The sequence below is a fragment of the Pseudophryne corroboree genome, chromosome 4 (genome assembly GCF_028390025.1).
Source record: "Pseudophryne corroboree isolate aPseCor3 chromosome 4, aPseCor3.hap2, whole genome shotgun sequence".
Classification (NCBI taxonomy): Eukaryota; Metazoa; Chordata; class Amphibia; order Anura; family Myobatrachidae; genus Pseudophryne; species Pseudophryne corroboree.
In genome coordinates this window covers 188149099-188168892 of record NC_086447.1, presented here as the reverse complement: position 1 = coordinate 188168892, position 19794 = coordinate 188149099, and the positions used below count along the sequence as shown (strand labels likewise).

Here is a 19794-nt window from a genome sequence, read left to right as displayed (position 1 = left end):
CGATCAGGTCTAAACTGCGCATGCACCTGCACCGAAATGCGCATCGCCATTCAGCGATGGGTCTGTGCGAAGGATCCATTTGCACGGGCGCTCGCAAGGAGATTGACAGGAAGAAGGCGTTTGTGGGTGGTAACTGACCGTTTTCTGGGAGTGTTTGAAAAAATGCAGCCGTGTCCTAGCATTTGCAGGAAGGGTTCCTGATGTCAATTCCGGTCCCAGACAGGCTGATGTGATCGTAGCGGCTGAGTAAGTCCTGGGCTACTCAGAGACTGCACAAAATCTGCTTGTACAGCTCTGCTACACAGGTGTTCGCACACTTGAAAAGCGAAAATACACTCCCCTGTGGGCGGCGACTATGCGAACGCAGGACTGCAAACAAAAACCTAGGTCTGAATTAGCCCCTATAGCAAGGAATTAAATACTGAATTACAAGATGATTTATCATGTGTTGTACCTGTACTTCCTGCTTTTTGGGCTTTTATTGAAACTTTATTACACTAAAAGGCAGACTAGCACTTAAATGACAAATAGAAACCGTCAACATGGATACTACAGTGGCTTGACCCATTATATATAAAAGATACATTTGATTGGCAGCCTTAGAGAGTGATTTAGGAGTAGAATTAAACACTGTGGATTATACTATGCATTCATAAACAAATCATATCTTTGTAATATAATAGGCCCTACACACTTCAAGATTTTACTGAACGTTATGAACGTTCTCGTTCATTAATGAACGAGAACTCATTCATATCATTCAGTGTGTAGGCACCAACAATGAACGATGCGCGACCCTACATTCGTTCATCGTTGGTGCCGGCTCGTTCATACCTGCAGGCCAATATGGACAATCTCGTCCATATTAGCATGCACTGCTATGAAGCCGGGTGACGGGGGGAGTGAAGAAACTTAATTCCCTCCATCATCCCCCGCCAGGTCGTCCTACAGCCGTATGGGCCATCGAGCAGCTCAGGGGCAGCTCACCGAGTGTGTAGGGCCCATTAGATCAAGGTGTAGTTTCTATAAAAACAACCAAGCACCCATGTTCATCAGTGGTCTCTCTCTATCAGGTAACTTACCTCTAATAAAGTAACAATGTATATTGCGAGTGCACAGTCTGGCAGTGGGGCCCACCAGAGATTTCCCGTGCCCCTGTGGGACGGTCCGATCCTGCTCTCTCGGTAGGGAAAGAAGAAAAGTGGGCAAGCATAATGTAATTAGTAGCCCTTTCATGTAAACTAATCTGTATTATACAGATGGTTGCCCATTAACTAGTGATATACTACTAGAAGCTAAGTGTGATTAGACAAGTCTAGGTACTAAACACAAATATTGTGTAAGTTACACTTGACAATCTGCACTTGTCTGTGCACTTCTAATTGACACTGTTTTGTCTGAATTTGAAGCTGCAAAACCATCAAGAGTTGAGCTTGCTTTAACCTAAGTAAAACGGGTGTGGTTCATCAAATCGACAGTGTCTAGGTCGACAATGTTTAGGTCGACCACTATAGGTCGACAGTCACTAGGTCGACATGGATGGAAGGTCGACAGGGTTTCTAGGTCGACATGTGCTAGGTCGACAGGTCTAAAGGTCGACATGAGGATTTTATATTTTTTTGGTGTCGTTTTCTTCGTAGAGTGACCGGGATCCCAAATTAGTGCACCGCGTCCGCTCGCCATGCTTCGGGCATGGTGCCTTCGCTCCGCTGCCGCTTCGCTCGGCACACTTTACCGTTCCAATCGTAGTCCACGTGGATCGTTAAGTATGAAAAAATTCGAAAAAAAATGTGAAAAACTCATGTCGACCTTTAGACCTGTCGACCTAGCACATGTCGACCTAGAAACCCTGTCGACCTTCCATCCATGTCGACCTAGTGACTGTCGACCTATAGTGGTCGACCTAAACATTGTCGACCTAGACACTGTCGATCTTCAGACCGGATCCCAAGTAAAACAGCCTTAGAGAGCGATTTAGGAGTAGAATTAAACACGGCGGATTATACTATGCATTTATAAACAAATCATATCTTTGTAATATAAATTGGAAGACACACAAATATATATATTTTTTTTTCACAAACTAATTTCTGCAAACACCTGCAGGAGCAGAGAAATTACAAACACGATTTTACATACTTTATTTAATGTCACGCTTTTTACAGATGTAGCCACCTTTATCTTGACTGGCTGAGGCGTTTGTCCCGATCGAGCATACGCAGCGTCCCGGGGTGTAGGGAGGCGCGCCTAGTCACAGAGAGGCGTACCTAATCGCACGGAGAGCGTTTGGCGTTACCTTTACATGTAATACCTGTGATCATCCACCAGATGTCGCTTTTTACAATCACCACTGCGCATGCGTGTGGTCTCCCGTAAAATACAATACTGAAATATATAATAAGGACTACTTTACTAAGGCGTCTCATTACGCTGCATACAGTAAATACTAATTACGCTGCATTATTTAATACAGTATATACGGTACAGATGCAAATAGTACAGCATACTGTATATGATCCATCTACAGTACTTTATGAATATGTGAGCGTCCAAGTCCCGCAGACAAAACAACATAAACCCAGTAGTGTACACTGTCGCAAATGGACGTGTTAGAAGTTCACTATTGCCTCTTGAGATTAGGAATTTTGTACAGTATGTTAGCGTCCTAATCCCGTAGCCATTACAGCATAATCAAAACCAATGGATTTATTCATCTGTCTGCGGCGAAGTGGTGAAGTGTTCCACTTACTATACTCAGAGTCCTGGAATCGATTCCTAAAGTACGAATGCATGTTAGTTTTTTCCAGACACTTTATTATTTTTTTAATTCACATAAACCAGGGCAAAGCTGCAGGAGCAGTTCTACTGTTAAGGTTCTATGCACCGTACAGTACACATACAATTCTGTAGCAGGGTAGACTCAATAGAAATGGCTACCACCTAGGACTCCTTGCCCCATGGAGGCCCTAAGCTACAGAGCAAGTAACAGTCCAGATTTTGCAGGCTATGGGGCAATGCTGAAGGAGCATCACAATCTCCTAGCTAAAATACACTGGGGCGATAGGAATAAGTGAGGTCTATGCACATTACGGTACACCGGACTCGATCGCATAGCACACTGGCAAAATGGCCACCGCCCCTGAACACCCACCATGTGGCAGGCAGCGCTCGGATATGGGGGGTAATTCCAAGTTGATCGCAGCAGGAAATTTTTTAGCAATTGGGCAAAACCATGTGCACTGCAGGGGGGGCAGATATAACATGTGCAGAGAGAGTTAGATTTGGGTGGGTTATTTTGTTTCTGTGCAGGGTAAATACTGGCTGCTTTATTTTTACACTGCAATTTAGATTGCAGATTGAACACACCACACCCAAATCTAACTCTCTGCACATGTTATATCTGCCTCCCCTGCAGTGCACATGGTTTTGCCCAAATGCTAAAAAAATTCCTGCTGCGATCAACTTGGAATTACCCCCATGGAGTGAGAGATGGTATAAGTTTTGCAAGCTACGGGGCAATGCTGAAGGAGCGTCACAATCCCCTAGCCAAAATACACAGGGGCGATAGAGATAAGCGAGGTCTATGCACATTACGTTACACCGGGCTCGATCGCATAGCAAACTGACAAAACACAAGTTTTACATAAAGCAGGGCAAAGCTGCAGGAGAGTTTCTATTGTCAAGGTTCTATGCACCGTACGGTACACATACAATTCTATAGCAGGACAGACTCAATTGAAATGGCTACCGCCTGTGACTCCTAGCTCCATGGAGGCACTCGGCTACGGAGCAAGTAACAGCAAAGATTTTGCAAGTAACAGCAAAGATTTTGCAGGCTACGGGGCAATGCTGAAGGAGCGTCAGAATCCCCTAGCTAAAATACACAGGGGTGATAGGGATAAGCGAGGTCAATGCACATAACGATACACCGCAAAGTTCCCCATGGTTTTGATTATGCCTTTTCTTTGAACATGGTATTTTCCACTGCCTCGCCCTACCCCCATCCCACTTTCCCCTTCCCCCCTGGGAGCCTGCAAAGTACATGCAGTAGACAGGGAGGGAGTTCCGATCAGGTTACAAGACGTGCAACAGCCCACTCTGATTTATGTCAAACCTGTGTGCACCCTTCCATTGAATGTATAACAAAGAAAAAAAAAATAATAAAGTGAATGTTACAGGAACACATTAAAAAAAGGTTGGCACTTCCTTCCCATCGGTGTTGGTTTATGCCTTAGGGGACTCGGACGCTAATACTTGTATTTCAAGAGCACGGTATTTTCCACTGCCTCTCCCTACCCCCATCACCCTTCCCCCCTGGGAGCATGCACAGGTCATGCAGTGGACAGGGAGGGAGTTCAGGTCAGGTACAATACACAAATGCCGACAATCTACAGTACTGTGTTGCTCAGTTAGTTGCGTCGGAATACACTAATTTATACTCATTACCGCTGTGTATTTGTATATAGTGGAATGAATCGCTGCTGCAGATTTACTTTGATTTATGTGAAACCTGTGTGCACCCTTTCATTGAATGTATAACAAAGAAAAATAATAATAAATGTCACGGGAACATATAAAAAAAAAAAAGGTTGGCACTTTGGGACTCTCAGCGTGGGAGGTGGGAGCCTTCATCGCTAGGTTGGTATGGAAGGGGAGACAATTAGCTACCGGAGGGTACCAACCCCAAGTTTCTGTGACCCCCACAAGGCTCATGGCAAGCGTCGGAACCCATGGTGGGTCTGAATTAACGGGCCCATTATAGTCTATGGGAAAATGGGTCCACTTTGCGTACTGATATCTCTGGTTCTGGGTGTCCCAGAGACTCAGGACTGGTACCATAGAAAAGAGGAGACTCTTGGCTTTCGGGGCAGACCAACCACTAGTTTATGTGATACTGGAAAGGGAAACGGGAAGCAACCGTGTTTCGGGTCCCCTCCTGTTGTCCGCCTAGCTTGCACAGGATGCAGGGTTTCTGGCTAGATAGGAAATACTGTACAGAAATGCTAAGCATGGTAATTTGACATCCAGGAACATAGGGAGATTTTATCTCTCTCCATTATACTTAGAAAAATTACACTTGCCACTGTACGTTACAAGCTTTTCGTGCTAATTAGTACACTAGTATAACATACTGTACAGAGATACTAAGGACAGTGATTTGGCATCCACAAATTTAGGGAGGAGCTTTAATCTCTCTCCATTGTAATCTTTCTAAGTATAATGGGGAGAGATAAAAGCTCCTCCCTAAGTTCCTGGGTGCCAAATTACTGTCTTTAGTATCTCTGTACAGTATGTCCTATTAGGGTACTAATTAGCACGAACAGCTTGTAACGTACATGGCAGGTTTAATCTTTCTATGTATAATGGAGAGAGATAAAAACTCCTCAGTAAGTTCCTGGATGCCAAATCACCGTACTTAGTATCTCTGTACAGTATGTTCTATTAGGGTACTAATTAGCTGTTCATGCTAATTAGTACCCTAATAGAAAATACTATACAGAGATACTAAGGACAGTGATTTGGCAACCAGGAACTTATGGAGGAGCTTTTATCTCTCTACATTATACATAGAAAGATCAAACCTGCCACTGTACGTTACAAGCTGCTCGTGCTAATTAGTACACTAGAAGAACATGCTGTACAGAGATACTACGGACAGTGATTTGGCATCCACGAACTTAGGGAGTAGCTTTTATCTCTCTCCATTATACTTAGAAAGATTACAATGGAGAGAGATAAAAGCTCCTCCCTGAGTTCCTGGATGCCAAATCACTGTACTTAGTATCCCTGTACAGTATGTTCTACTAGTGTACTAACTAGCACGAACAGCTTGTAACGTACAGTGGCAAGTTTAACCTTTCTAGTATAATATAGAGAGATAAAAGCTCCTCCCTAAGTTCCTGGTTGCCAAATCACCATCCTTAGAATCTCTGTATAGTATTTTCTATTAGGGTACTAATTAGCACGAACAGCTTTTAACTGAATGCCAAATCACCGTACTTAGTATCTCTGTACAGTAAGTTCTATTAGGGTACTAATTAGCATGGACAGCTTGTAATGTACAGCGGCAAGTTTAATCTTTCTATGTAAAATGGAGAGAGATAAAAGCTCCTCTGGAAGTTCCTAGATGCCAAATCACCATCCTTAGTATATCTGTACAGTATGTTCTACTAGTGTACTAATTAGCACGAACAACTTTTAACTGGATGCCAAATCACCGTACTTAGTATCTCTGTACAGTATGTTCTATTAGGGCAGGGGCGGCCAGACTTTTGGAGTCGGTGATCTACTGTGAAAGCTAAAAAGCTTTTGTGATCTACCTAGGAAGAATAAAGTGGGCGTGGCATAACAAAAGTGGGCGTGGTATAACTAAAAAAAGGGACGTAGCCTTGCTGCGCAGAGTGTAATGACTGCCTCACACGAAATAACACATTGGCCCCCACAGGTAAAAACCTCAAACACATGCCCCCACAGTGCCAGATACACATGCCCCCACAGTGCCATGTGCCCACAGTGCCAGATATGCCCCCACAGTGCCAGATACAGATATGCCCCCACAGTGCCATGTGCCCACAGTGCCAGATATGCCCCCACAGTGCCATGTGCCCGCAGAGCCAGATATGCCCCCAGTGCCACATATGACCCGACAGTGCCAGATATGCCCCCACAGTGCCAGATTACAGATATACCCCCACAGCGCCAGATTACAGATATGCCCCCACAGTGCCGTGTGCCCGCAGTGCCACATATGACCCCACAGTGCCAGATATGCCCCCACAGTGCCAGATACAGATATGCCCCCACAGCGCCAGATTACAGATATGCCCCCACAGTGCCAGATTACAGATATGCCCCCACAGTGCCATGTGCCCGCAGAGCCAGATATGCCCCCACAGTGCCACATATGACCCCACAGTGCCAAATATGCCCCCACAGTGCCAGATTATAGATATGCCCCCACAGCGGCAGATTACAGATATGCCCCCACAGTGCCATGTGCCCGCAGAGCCAGATATGACCCCACAGTGCCATGTGCCCAGTGCCAGATATGCCCTCAGTGCCATGTGCCCACAGTGCCAGATATGCCCCCACAGTGCCAGATATGCCCCCACAGTGCCATGTGCCCGCAGAGCCAGATATGCCCCCAGTGCCACATGACCCCACAGTGCCAGATATGCCCCCACAGTGCCATGTGCCCAGTGCCAGATATGCCATCAGTGCCATGTGCCCACAGTGCCAGATATGCCCCCACAGTGCCAGATATGCCCCACAGTGCCATGTGCCCGCAGAGCCAGATATGCCCCCAGTGCCACATATGACCCCACAGTGCCACATATGCCCCCACAGTGCCACATATGCCCCCACTGAGCTATGTGCCCCCACAGTGCCAGATATGCCCCCATAGAAGAGCTCACCGTGCTGTGTGTGGAGAGCGCAGCGCGCGCTTCTGCTGTCTGCCTCCTCAGTCTGATCTCCGGCGGTGACGGCAGCGTGTATGACTCAAATCAGGTGCCGGTCCGCGAGCTCTCATTGGCTCTCGAACCGGCACCTGATTTGAGCTATACACTCGGCCGTCACTGCCGCAGACCAGACTGAGGAGGCAGAGCGGCAGGCAGGAGAGGCTTCGGGTGGCTGGGCGGCGGATTGCGATCGACTGGTCGCATGTCCGCGATCGACCAGTCGATCGCGATCGACTGTTTGGCCACCCCTGTATTAGGGTACTAATTAGCTGTTCATGCTAATTAGTACCCCAATAGAACATACTGTACAGAGATACTAAGGACAGTGATTTGGCATCCAGTTAAAAGCTGTTCATGCTAATTAGTACACTAGTAGAACATACTGTACAGAGATACTAAGGACGGTGATTTGGCATCCAGGAACTTACTGAGGAGCTTTTATCTCTCCATTTTACATAGAAAGATTAAACTTGCCACTGTACGTTACAAGCTGTTCGTGCTAATTAGTACACTAGAAGAAAATACTGGGGACTTGGACTCATACAGTACTTACATTTCAAAAGCACTGTATTTTCCACTGCCTCCCGCTAGCCCATCGCCCTTCCCCCCTGGGAGCCTGCACAGGTCATGAAGTAGACAGGGAGGGAGTTATTCACATAAACCAGGGCAAAACTGCAGGAGCGGTTGTACTGTTAAGGTTCTTTGCACCATACGGTACACATACAATTCTGTAACAGGGCAGACTCAATTGAAATGGCTACCGCCTGTGACTCCTTGCCCCATGAAGGCCCTCGGCTATGGAGCAAGTAACAGCACAGATTTTGTAGGTCATGGGGCAATGCTGAAGGAGCGTCAGAATCCCCTAGCTAAAATACACAGGGTCAATAGGGATAAGCAAGGTCTATGCACTCAACGATACCCCAGACCCCATCGCATCACAAACTGACAAAATGTCCAAGGCACATGAACATCCGCCTTGTGTCAGCACTCAGCTATGGAGCGAGTGACGGCATAGGTTTTGCAGGCTACGGGGCAGTGCTGAAGGAGCGTCGGAATCCCCTAGCTAAATACACAGGGGCGATAGGGTTAATAAAGGTCTATGCACATAATGCTACAAGGCGGGGGTTCATGTGCCTCAGACATTTTGTCACTTTGTGATGCGATGGGGTCTGGTGTATCATTATGTGCATAGACCTCACTTATCCCTATCGACCCTGTGTATTTTAGCTAGGGGATTCTGACGCTCCTTCAGCATTGGCCCGTTCTTTGAAAGCGGTATTTTCCACTGCCTCGCCCTACCCCCATTCCACTTTCCCCTTCCTCCCTGGGAGCCTGCACAGTTCATGCAGTAGACAGGTAGGGAGTTCCGATCAGGTTACAAGGCAAGATTTATGTGAAACCTGTGTGCACCCTTCCATTGAAGGTATAACAAAGAAAAATATTATAATAAAGTGAATGTCACGGGAACTCTTACGCTCATACTGTACATGTATTACAAAAGCACGGTGTTTATGCATTGTACATACTTTCTTTTACACAATTAGTTGCGTCTCCATACACAATCTTGCGTCTGCATACACAAGTTTTTTAACATGTTCGTTTGTGTCTGTATAAACTTTTTATTCATATTGAGAACTCTCACCGTCTGACCATTGGTCACCATCTATTAACATTACAGTCGTCACTCGTCACTGACCATTTGCCAGAGCTGTAGATCAATCCGCCGCTATACGATCGAAAGTACTGGATTAGTGGAGCATTAGCCACCCAGTGGTGGAGATGTGTAATGCATGCTGAGTATCTAGAATCGCCTCAACGCGCCTGCCTGTGATTAAACTCAGCAATCTAAGCTATCGCTTTAGCGTGACTAAACGCCCATCTAGGCGGAGAATCGGTCAAGATAAAGGTGGCTACATCTGTAATTCTGGATTAGCGACTATTTTTAAGCACCTGACCTGAGTGGTGCAAAGAGAGGATCTTTGATCTAAGACTCCTGGCCAGTGGAAAGAGGTCAGATCAGGTCTACTATACAAGTACATTTACTTGTACACACAGACAGTACATTATTGGCCTACAACATTAATAGGATAAACCGTATAACCTATCAAGGCATCTGGACCGCACTGCAATAAGCCCCTTCCCTACAGATTCTAATTTCAGCCTGTATTAGAGCACTTATCCAGATAGGTTAGCCATAGAGTCCGTGTGAGCTTAGATCATGTGAGAGTTAGGGATGGGGAAAACTTTATTTCTATCTTTAATTGAATTAAACATTAAAAATAGTAACCATCAACATCAAGCTAATCCAGTATGCTTTAATCTTGACATGCTTTAAACATATTGTCTCGTGGACTCATTTAAAATTCTGTTTTGAGTTACATGAACCCAAAATAAACATCTTATGAGTATGCATCCATGCGAGTCTTGGCAGTAAAAATGCTTTCACGCTATTAATTAGTTATGTATATGTTTTAAAGATCAGGCCTCACATCGGTTCCGGTATGTAACACTGGCGGTCGGGATCCCGGTAGTCAGGAGATTCCGGCGGTGAGCGCAGAGAGTCCCCTTGCCACGCTTCAGGCAAGACACTATTATATCACCCTTCAGGTGGTGGCTTGGACCATCATCCGAGTGGGAACTCAGGGCTTTGGTTGGAATTCCGACCGGCAGCATTTCGCCGGCTGTTGAGACTCCGGCGTCGGTCTTCTGACCACCTGGATCCCAAAAGCAGTTAAATAAACTACATCTCGTCACACCGACTGCAAACTACACTGTTTTAGAGTACCACACAGAAATAGGAGCGACATTAGAAACCAGTGTTTCAACTGTTGCTACAGCCACTCTTGCCATTACTAATGTTTTACCAATTTATACACCTGGCGCTGTCACTTACAAAGTGAGAGCAGCTGATCTCAGGGAACTCAGGGAACTGATCCCAATTTCCCCAAAATGTAAAAAACCAAACAAGATCTGTGCAGCGTGTTCTTTGCAGGTGCCTCTCCTCCGTATTACCAGCAGCTGGTTCTCCAATACTGCTAAAGGCAACAAAGTGTGGTTTTTAGCCAGAAAATGAGTCTCCAAATGCGTTTCTCCGCCTACCTTCCGGTCTCAGCACATGCGGACTCTATTATTAACTATCTGCTGCTTGCTATTAACATCTTGAATTAGTTAGACGTGGGTCTAACAATTAGATTGTGCATGTTTTAAAAATTGCTTTGCAAATGAAAGTATAGCTCAATTGTTTGTTTGTTTGTTTGTTTAGAGCCTCATTGGGATTATGCCATAATATATATGGATGGTAATCTTATGATACCAATGTGCTTTAAATAAGATTCCTTAATTTTGGAATTATCTTAACCAATTGTTTTTATTTATTCTTTATTTATTATTATGTGTATATTGATACTGGCCAGTATCTTACTGTATTAATTGTGCATATTTAAAAGTAAAAATTCATTTTATACAAAGTGAGAAGCGCTGTCTTATTTGGTTGTTTGGTTCATTACTAATGTTTGTTGGACTGGAGGTAGTGTTCTACTGCATGGGCTAATACACTGTAGAAGCCTGGTGAGAGCTCCATATATGCTATTGGAAATGGCGATAAGAAACATATGCCAGACAGACAGATAAAGTTTGATATGTAACTTTGTGATCCAAAACAAAAACAGTCTGAAGGCTTTAATAAATAAGGGGATGCAGTATAGTCTGATATACGGTATATGTGTGTAGTGATATTCATGCAGAATGGTGTATGGCAAAGGGAGGAGTGTGAGGGTGATCGCTCCCCGCAGCATACTCAAACTCAGCCTAGTGTGTACACAGCTTTAGTGTAGGGAAGAATGGTAGGTTCGAAATTCAGGGTGTCCAGCAAGACAGGGCAGAGAGCCGATAGTCTCCTCTACCGAATGTCTGACTGGTTCCCATCCTATCCCTCTGCCTCTGTGCCCACAGTGTGGTTCAGCCCACCTTCATTTCTGCAGAATTTATAACCATGCAGGAGGCAGACAGAGAAGTCTGTCTCCCATGGCATGTAGTGTAGCTCTGCAGAGCTAATGAGTGCAGTTGGATGAAGTTTGCTATTAACAATATGGGCCAGTTACTGAAATGTGCAGGGCATTATGGTGTGTACAGTAGGTATGCAATTAATGTAATGAGTGTGGAAGATGTTATTAATGTAATGGGGTCATATAGTCATTGCATTGTAAAAACAAGGTGAGTTAAGAGGGTGAGCTGCCGCATGGAACTGCAAGGGAGAGAGGGCGGACTACTTAGGGCGGATCATAATAACAAGGGAAAAGAGGGGAAAAATGTAACAGAAGGGGGGGGGGGATAGAAGAAGCAAAAAGATAAATAATGAATGGAGATAGGAATGGATACACAAAGCTATGACTTGAGGTCACTGTTTGAAAATGGGAGGAGCCAGGATTGGAAGTGGGAGGAGGAATGAGGAGAGAGGGAAGGAGTCAGGGTTAATTCTTAACCCCCCCCCCCCCCCAAAAAAAAGAAAAAAGTCTAAATCCTCATCTTGGCCACATGTGGCATGGTCAGAGGAGTCACGGTTCAAGTTGTTTCGGGCTGAATGTAGGGTTTGGGCAAGGTGCAGAACCCATGGGGCCATGGACCCCAGTTATCAATGTGGCAACATGTGGGCTGGGCTGGCTCCATAATTGTGCGGGGTATGTTCACGTGGCAAGGGTTGGGTCCATCTGAATATGTAATTGCCCAGTAACCACTATGTTGCATTGCTTGATAACCATTTGCAGCCCTTCATGGAACTCATGTACCCCCACAACAACGGAATATGCCATCATAATCATCGTGTCATTGGTTTCAAGTTGTCAGAACTTATCTGATGGAGCATTCTGGAGAGTTTCAACGAATGGTATGGCCATCATGTTCACCAAACATGAACCCAACTGAGCATTTATGGGACGTGCTGGATAGGTCCATTCGCGCCAAAGGTCCTGCACCTACAAATAGGAGAGCCGTTGGAAGCTATAAAGATGGCATGGGTCAACATCTCTCCAGGAGGTATTACGTCCACTTGTGGAATCAATGCCACATCTAATTGCTGCACCTTGCCAGGCTAGAGGGTGTCCTACACGATACTAGGCAATTATCCCATGACTTTTGGCACTTGTGTGTGTGATTAGCTTAAACGTCTACTTATTAACATTTAAAGTAAGTGTTAAGTTTTTTTCAAGGGCTCAAAAGAACTGGAGGAAAGTAGTGATTATGGAGCACACTCAACCCACATTAGGAACAGGGAGAGCTTTGGAAAGTTTTGCCTGAAGTTACCAGAATGTCCAGGTTAAACCAATACAAATGTTCTGGTGGGTTCGGTAGGATTTACCGCCGCTCGGGATGCCGAATGTCACTAAGCAGACATCGGCATCCCGAGCAGTGGAATGCCAGCAGGAGGGGCGAGTGCAACTAAGCCCCTTGCGGGCTCCGTAGCGAGCTTCGTTTGCCACAGGTTCTATTCTCCCTCTATGGGTGTCGTGGACACCCAGAAAAGGGGAATCACCTATCTCGTTGGTATGATGCCCCCGTCAAGATCCCGGCGTCTGTATTGTGACTGCCGGGAACCCTGACTGTCGGTATGCTAACCGCATACCGTTCTGGCAGCAACTGAATGTATGTTAACTAAGAAACCAGTACATAAAATTGGTCCTACATACAACTGAATAGAGGACTGTGCCCAGAGAATTCCTTGTACAACAGTGCAACATTACAAAATGTTGTTAAATCTTAAAATGTGACTGCTGTACAAACAATTCTATATGACATTGTGAAAAAAACTTTGATATTTACTGGTAAAGATACTGAGGGGGGGAATGTAATAGGGTGTGAGAATCAGAAAATCAGATTTGGGGAGAATTCTTCGGTATTTTTAAAGTGATAATTATTTACGTGTCAAAAATCAACCTAGTATTGCAATGTAAATGATTGCCACTTTAAAAAAAACAGGAGAATTCTCCCCAAATCTCTGACTTTCTGATTCTCACACCCTATTACATTGCCCCTGAGAATTAGTCCCACATACAAGCTTGTTATATAAGGTGCTATATAACTGATTTTATTGTATCATCACATTAGCTGTATATGTGAAAGCAGATGTACCCGTGGCCCAGGTCTGTAAACCCAGGCTAGATTGAGGCACGCTCACTCCTCTTACCCTTTTAGATGCTGACTGATTCAGCTGGAAGATTGTAGGGCATTACTATATTGTAAACTGCAGCCGGCAATCCTGCAATAATTACTACATTGATTGCCCACTCACACAAGGATATTCAGGAGCTCTTTTTATTGTGTGTCTAGTCAACGGCAGCTCTGAAGCCAGTACTTGTGCAATGTCACAAAAGGAGAAAAAGCCAAAAGCAGGCATCTTGCAGGTACTTTCCAATTACTGTGAGGCTGCTAATTGCTCACTCTAGAACCGCAAACCAGGGTCTCTGTGATGCATCAACAAGATTAGAAGATAGAAAGCTCCCCGCAACCCACACATAGAATAACATAAGAAAATGAAGAGGAAACCCTCTTAAACAGTAAGGGGAGCCCTGGGTTATGCCTGAGTGGGGATACAATAGCCTTAGTAGCAAACACAATTTAGGTCTCTTGGATACTTTTCTTGCCATGTATCAGAGGTGGGGGCAGTATGGGTCATCTGCCAAACAGAAGGACTGGGTGTTTTCCCTTCTAACACAGAGACTCGTTATTTACTAGTCACCGCCAGTTCTCATCGCCTGGCTCTCAGCTCAGGACGCCACAGTCGGCCCCAGAAGCAGCCTTCAGTGTTATCGAAGAGGAGTATCACACTGCTAGTGTGCTAAAGCCGCTCTCATTATTCCCCCTCATCTCTATGGTGCATATAATCCTCTAAAGTTCTTGGCTTTCAGCAGCTGGCACATGAGGATAAGATCAGAAATCCACCTACAAAAGCTACACTTGCTAAGTGTCTTCTATGCAGACATATAATTTTAATACAATTTATATTGAAAAAAAATCTCCAGGTTATTATAAAATCACTTAATATAGTTGCACTTTGAAGTCTTAGGTCACTGGTTTCGCTAATGTTTATTAGAGGACTATAGTCTTTGCACACAAACAGATGCAGACTATAGACACACAAAAAACTACTTAAAAGGCTATTACAGCTATATATTTTTCTTCTGTAAGCTTGTAATTACCAAATCCATATTTCTGCACTTTAAATAGGACGGTGTTTGTTAAAGTTCAGATATACAGTACTTATGAGAATTTTGTGGCTTCTGGGCCACAGCGAAATTTTGGCACTGTAATTTAAATCCCCAATTAAATCAATTTTTTCCTTAAAAAACCAACAACTTGCTTTAAATCTTGACTGGTACTGCTAAAATCTCATTGCAGCCCGCAACTCACAGCCTATTACGCCATAATCGCAACAGTGTGCCCTATCCTGGCCCATCTACAGATTTGGGATCTGGTCTCTAGGTCAACAGTAACAAGGTTGACACTATCTAGGTCAACCACTATTGATCGACAGGGTCTCTAGGTCGACATGACTTTTTCACGATTTTTTTTTCTTTTTTTGATCCTTTTCATACTTAATGATCAACGTGGACTACAATTGGGAACGGTAACCAGTGCCGAGCGCAGCGAGGCACCTTGCCCAAAGTATGGAGAGCCGCAGCGAGCCATTCGAGGGGACACGGTGCACTAATTGTTGTTTCCGGTCACTCTACAAAGAAAACGACACCAAAACACATTTTTTTAAAAAAACCTCATGTCGACCTTTTGACCTGTCGACCTAGACCATGTCGACCTAAAGACCCTGTCGACCTAGTTACTATCTACCTTCCATACCACACCCCCAGATTTATGCCACCTGCACTCTTTGTAGCACAGATATTCCCCCTCTGCACCTTCATAGCTCCTCCTACCTTTTCGATGCAGGGTCCTTTCCACTCTCATCGGACTCATTAAGCTCATTGCTGCTGGAGTCATTGCATGTTTCCATGTCATCTTGTAGACAGATGCTGGGATCTGCAAGTTCTCCTGTCTGATGATGACTCTGAATGGCTTCTGTCTGGTGGGACCTTGGAGCCATATTTGTGAGAAGGTTCTCCAGTGTGGCATTGTGTTTCTGTGGTATTGTTTCTCCAATGTGAAATGAACCACAGCTCTTATCTGTGGCAGAAGTCCCACGTGTAGCAAGAAGCCCTTCTGTTGAATGATCTTGTGGCTTGGCTGCCATTAAGTTTAGGGTCTCTACTGAGAGAGGGTGCACGATGCTACTAGAACCATGTATGCCAGCCATTACATTTTGTGAATGTGGCACATGGCTGCTACTGTATCCCTGTTTAAAAGGTTCACCATGTTGAAAAGGAGGGCTGGCACTGAGGATTCCTGTAGAGACATGGTGTGGGCTTGGTGGGAATTCTGAAGACTGGAGCTGTACACCGGAGGGTAAGTCTCTTAGTGTTCCATGAGACATGGTGGCACTAACTGGAGACCTCGTTCTTGACGGTTTTTGCTGGTTGGGCATAGCATTAAATCAAAGTCCTCATCAGGCTTATACAATGTGCAAACACCTGGATAAAAGACAGAAGATGTTCATTAAGGAAATATTATTGCTACAGTGCATCGAGTAATCAAAAGGCTGTAACTGACAGAAACACAAGTGGTCCACTTGCTCCAAGGAATGTCTGCTTTTTGGAGATTAATGACACAGGCTGCCCCCTTGAACATTGTGCCTTACATTTTACCCTACAATGCCATACACTGTCTTGCAGTAGCTTATGCTATGACGTATGATATAGTGATAGCATATGCAGTGGAGAAGTAAATGCTTTGAGAGGTATAGCAGAAAGATTTAGCTTAACCCCTAGTGATTACTATCAAGACAAAAGAACCCGTACTCATTATGAATGACTTCCTGCTGTTAATTGGGTCCATGTTATATGTACTCTTATGATCTGTGGTAGCACCCCCTTTATCTATATAACCAATTGATACAGCATTATGATTAGGGGTATCTATACATATATATCTATATGAGATAGACATGATCATTCCAGTGCAACAGTTTCCCCTTCTCCCCTTCTCCTTTCTATCAAAGTTAATTGGGTCCAGCAAGTTTGAAATTTTGGGGAACAATGATCACTGCACAAACCTCAATGTTTCCTCAACAATCCCAGTCCCCACAAGACAAAGCCACAAACATAACCACCCCTTACCTAAAAGGCACTGTATAATACCGAAAACACATATGCAGACAATGCCAAGACCCCATATAGTGAGTATATAGGGGATAAAGTCGTTAGGTCTACACAGCTTAGGTCGATCACTGAAGGTCAACAAGTCGACATGAGGGTTTTTTTAAATAATTTTTTGGGATTTTTTTCATACTTAACGATCAATGTGGACTACGATTGGACCGGTAACCTGCGAGGGGACACGGTGCACTAACTGGGGTTCCCCGTCACTTTACGAAGAAAACAATGCCCCAAAAAAAGTAAAGGAAAAAAAACCATGTTGACCTGTCGACCTAGTACATGTCGACCTATTGTCCCCGTCGACCTAATGCATGTCTACCTTCCATGGTCGACCTAAGTTGTGTCTACCCAACGACCCATACCCATTATATAGAACAGAACAGTGAAACTGCAAACCATGTCACCCCCAGACTATACATAAATTCAATTCTAGGCTGTCGGACTAAGTACCATGACACCCCTAAGGTGTCACAGATGTAACATCACTTCACATAAGCCTAATCACCTGAATTCCCCTATTCTGCAAACATAAATATCACAAAAGTGCTCCCTTTGCATAGTATCACTAGATGCTATATCAAATAGACACTTAAAACACAACATATAAAACAAGGTCATATAACCATATTGGATTCCTGAGTAATTCTTTTCAATCTCAGTATTATTGCTTTCCATAGATCTTTTGCAACTTTTGACATGCAACAGCAGAAAACTTACATTAATGTCCAGTAATATGCACATTGAGCGAAGTGCCTTCAACTTGACAAATACCCTCAGCGTCTGCAGTAAAAGTCAGCCTCTGCTGCTCCATCAAATTCCAGAAAACACTAAATACAGAACATCAGCTATCCAACCTCGTGGCTCAAAATGACCCTGAACATGAAAGATGTTGTATAAGCTGTTGCAGGCAACCTACATCCGAATCCTGCCGGCCCTCTAACAGAGAGAGCATATAGATCGCCTCACCCCCTCCCACATAAACACGTTATATAAACCCTTCTCCTATCTAGGCTACGCACCCACGTGACTAAACCACACAAATGCCAGATCCCTTCTAATCACACAAAATTCTCTCTCTGCAGGGACCCGTCAAGCCAAATTCTCAGCAGCTTGATGCTCCCGCTCCCATTAACCATTTGTTTGCAGGAGAACCAGATACAGAGCCCAATGTGTGTTCTGGAATGTCAGTGTACCCTACAGAAAACCTGAACAATGATTGCCATATTGATATTTTATTACCAAAGCCAAGTGTATGGCCTCACATCAGATACTATTTGTAGCCATAAATTAGAACTACAGTATATGCCAGGGACACCAAAAAACTGTAATTTATATTTATACACCACGGATGTTCCTGGCTAGGAGTGTGGGTTCCGCAGCAATGAAGAGAACATCTTTCTCTTATAATACAGGATTGAAAATTTAAAATCTGTGACGAGGATACTATAATGACAGCCCATAAGCTATAGATGGGAATAACATTAAAAAGACATTTTAAAAAAAGGAAAAACATGATCATCTTTGAAGTCGATCTTAAAGGGGAACAGACATAACAACATAGAACCAAAACTGATGCTTTTAAGAACCAATGATCAATGGAATACTGCAGTAGCTGACTGTTAGGGGGAAATGTATTAGCTGTATATGTGTTAAATGCCATAGATCAAGTGAAATTTGGCACATATTAATCTTCAACATGTATTAAGGCACTTCATGATTTTCTCCACGGTCTAAGCATACATGTACCGATATCACTGTTGTAACACAGTTGTATGGCAATGGTAATGATAATCCAGAAGCTATTATTTGTGGTGTATTGTTTTTTTTCACATATTGGCAGAATTATGTGCCAATATGTGTACTGCCCAGTGGTAGCTAACTCCTGGGAACAGCAGCAGCGTGTATTTACGCATGGGGTATCGTGATTCTCGCCAGGCTAGAGGTAGAGATTGCCAGCTGATAGGAGGGGGTGTTCTATTAGAAAAAGATATGCAAGGATGGGGGAATATAATGAATTTTAAAACATATGGTCGCTCATGCTTAAAATAGAGAAATGGTAAATATAATGCAATCACACATCTGAAGCCTGATGGAGAGTTGAATGGATGTCCATTTGCGGAATTTGCACTACGCATGTATCGGAAATGGGAGCACACAAGTATGGGTAATGCAGAGCCATAGGTACTTTGAGTGCATCTACTGGGGGGCAGTGGTGCTGGGGGGGGGGGGATGGTTAGAAGGTTGGAGGAGATTTTAAACTAGGTGCCTGGGGGGAGGGTTTAGCAAGAAATTACGGGTCATTCAGTAAGAATAACAGGGGTGGCTTTAGTGAATCAAAACGGGGGAGGAGTAGGGGGGAGGAATAGAGCATACGGCAAGGGTAGTAACATGGGAACTGAAAAAGGGTTTTAGAATAACAGTATCCAGTGACGATTACGAGTCATCTTTGCTGCATAAGAATTAGGATGTCCCTACCATAAGGGGAAATACATATCTCAATTGTATGTATGTAAATGCTAGAAGCCTTACAGGTAAAAAAGGGAGAACTAGAAATCCTCGCAGCAAGCAAGGAATATAATGTTATAGGCATTACTGAAACGTGGTGGGACAAATCTCACGATTTGACAGTATCCAACCGGTAAAAGAAGAGCAGTAGCCTGTGGGGGAAGTGGCTGAGACCAGTGGAACAGGTAAGTATGGTATCATTTGTGTACATATATAGTAAAACCCAAAAATAAAAAATCAAGAAAGTAACGTCAGAAATGGAGAAAAACCTGTCCGCACATTAGTATTTGCCAGTAGGAAAGCGGACAGAGACAAGGTAACCCCCGGGTATTTCTTTCAGTTACCATATAAAAAGTATTCATTCCTAGTAATGCCCCTAGTAAAGATGAGCTTGGAAATGTTTTTTGGACCATGTACAGACCCTTAATATGGGATGAGAAGGATTGAATGAAATACTTTGCATGACCTAGAAGCTTGTTACATTTTTTTTTTTTGTCTCTTGCAGTAATAGAAAACTCTCCATCTGGATAAGACAACTGGTAAACACTAATTCGGCAAATGGGAGGTGGCTG

At 44.1% G+C, this 19794-nt stretch overlaps 1 protein-coding gene across 9 annotated transcripts in view; it reads right to left on the bottom strand.

Moving 5' to 3' along the window:
- Positions 1-19794, bottom strand: part of LOC134909150 (period circadian protein homolog 2-like) — a 104535-nt gene that overhangs the window by 73164 nt on the left and 11577 nt on the right. For 8 of the 9 annotated variants that reach the window (XM_063915656.1, XM_063915649.1, XM_063915648.1 and 5 more), the window contains one exon: positions 15383-16033. In XM_063915656.1, coding sequence (XP_063771726.1) covers positions 15383-15578 — 196 coding nt within the window. In that variant the 5' untranslated portion in view covers positions 15579-16033. Of the gene's footprint in view, positions 1-15382; positions 16034-17434; positions 17740-19794 lie in introns of those variants that run through there. The other variant, XM_063915653.1, reaches the window with a different exon arrangement.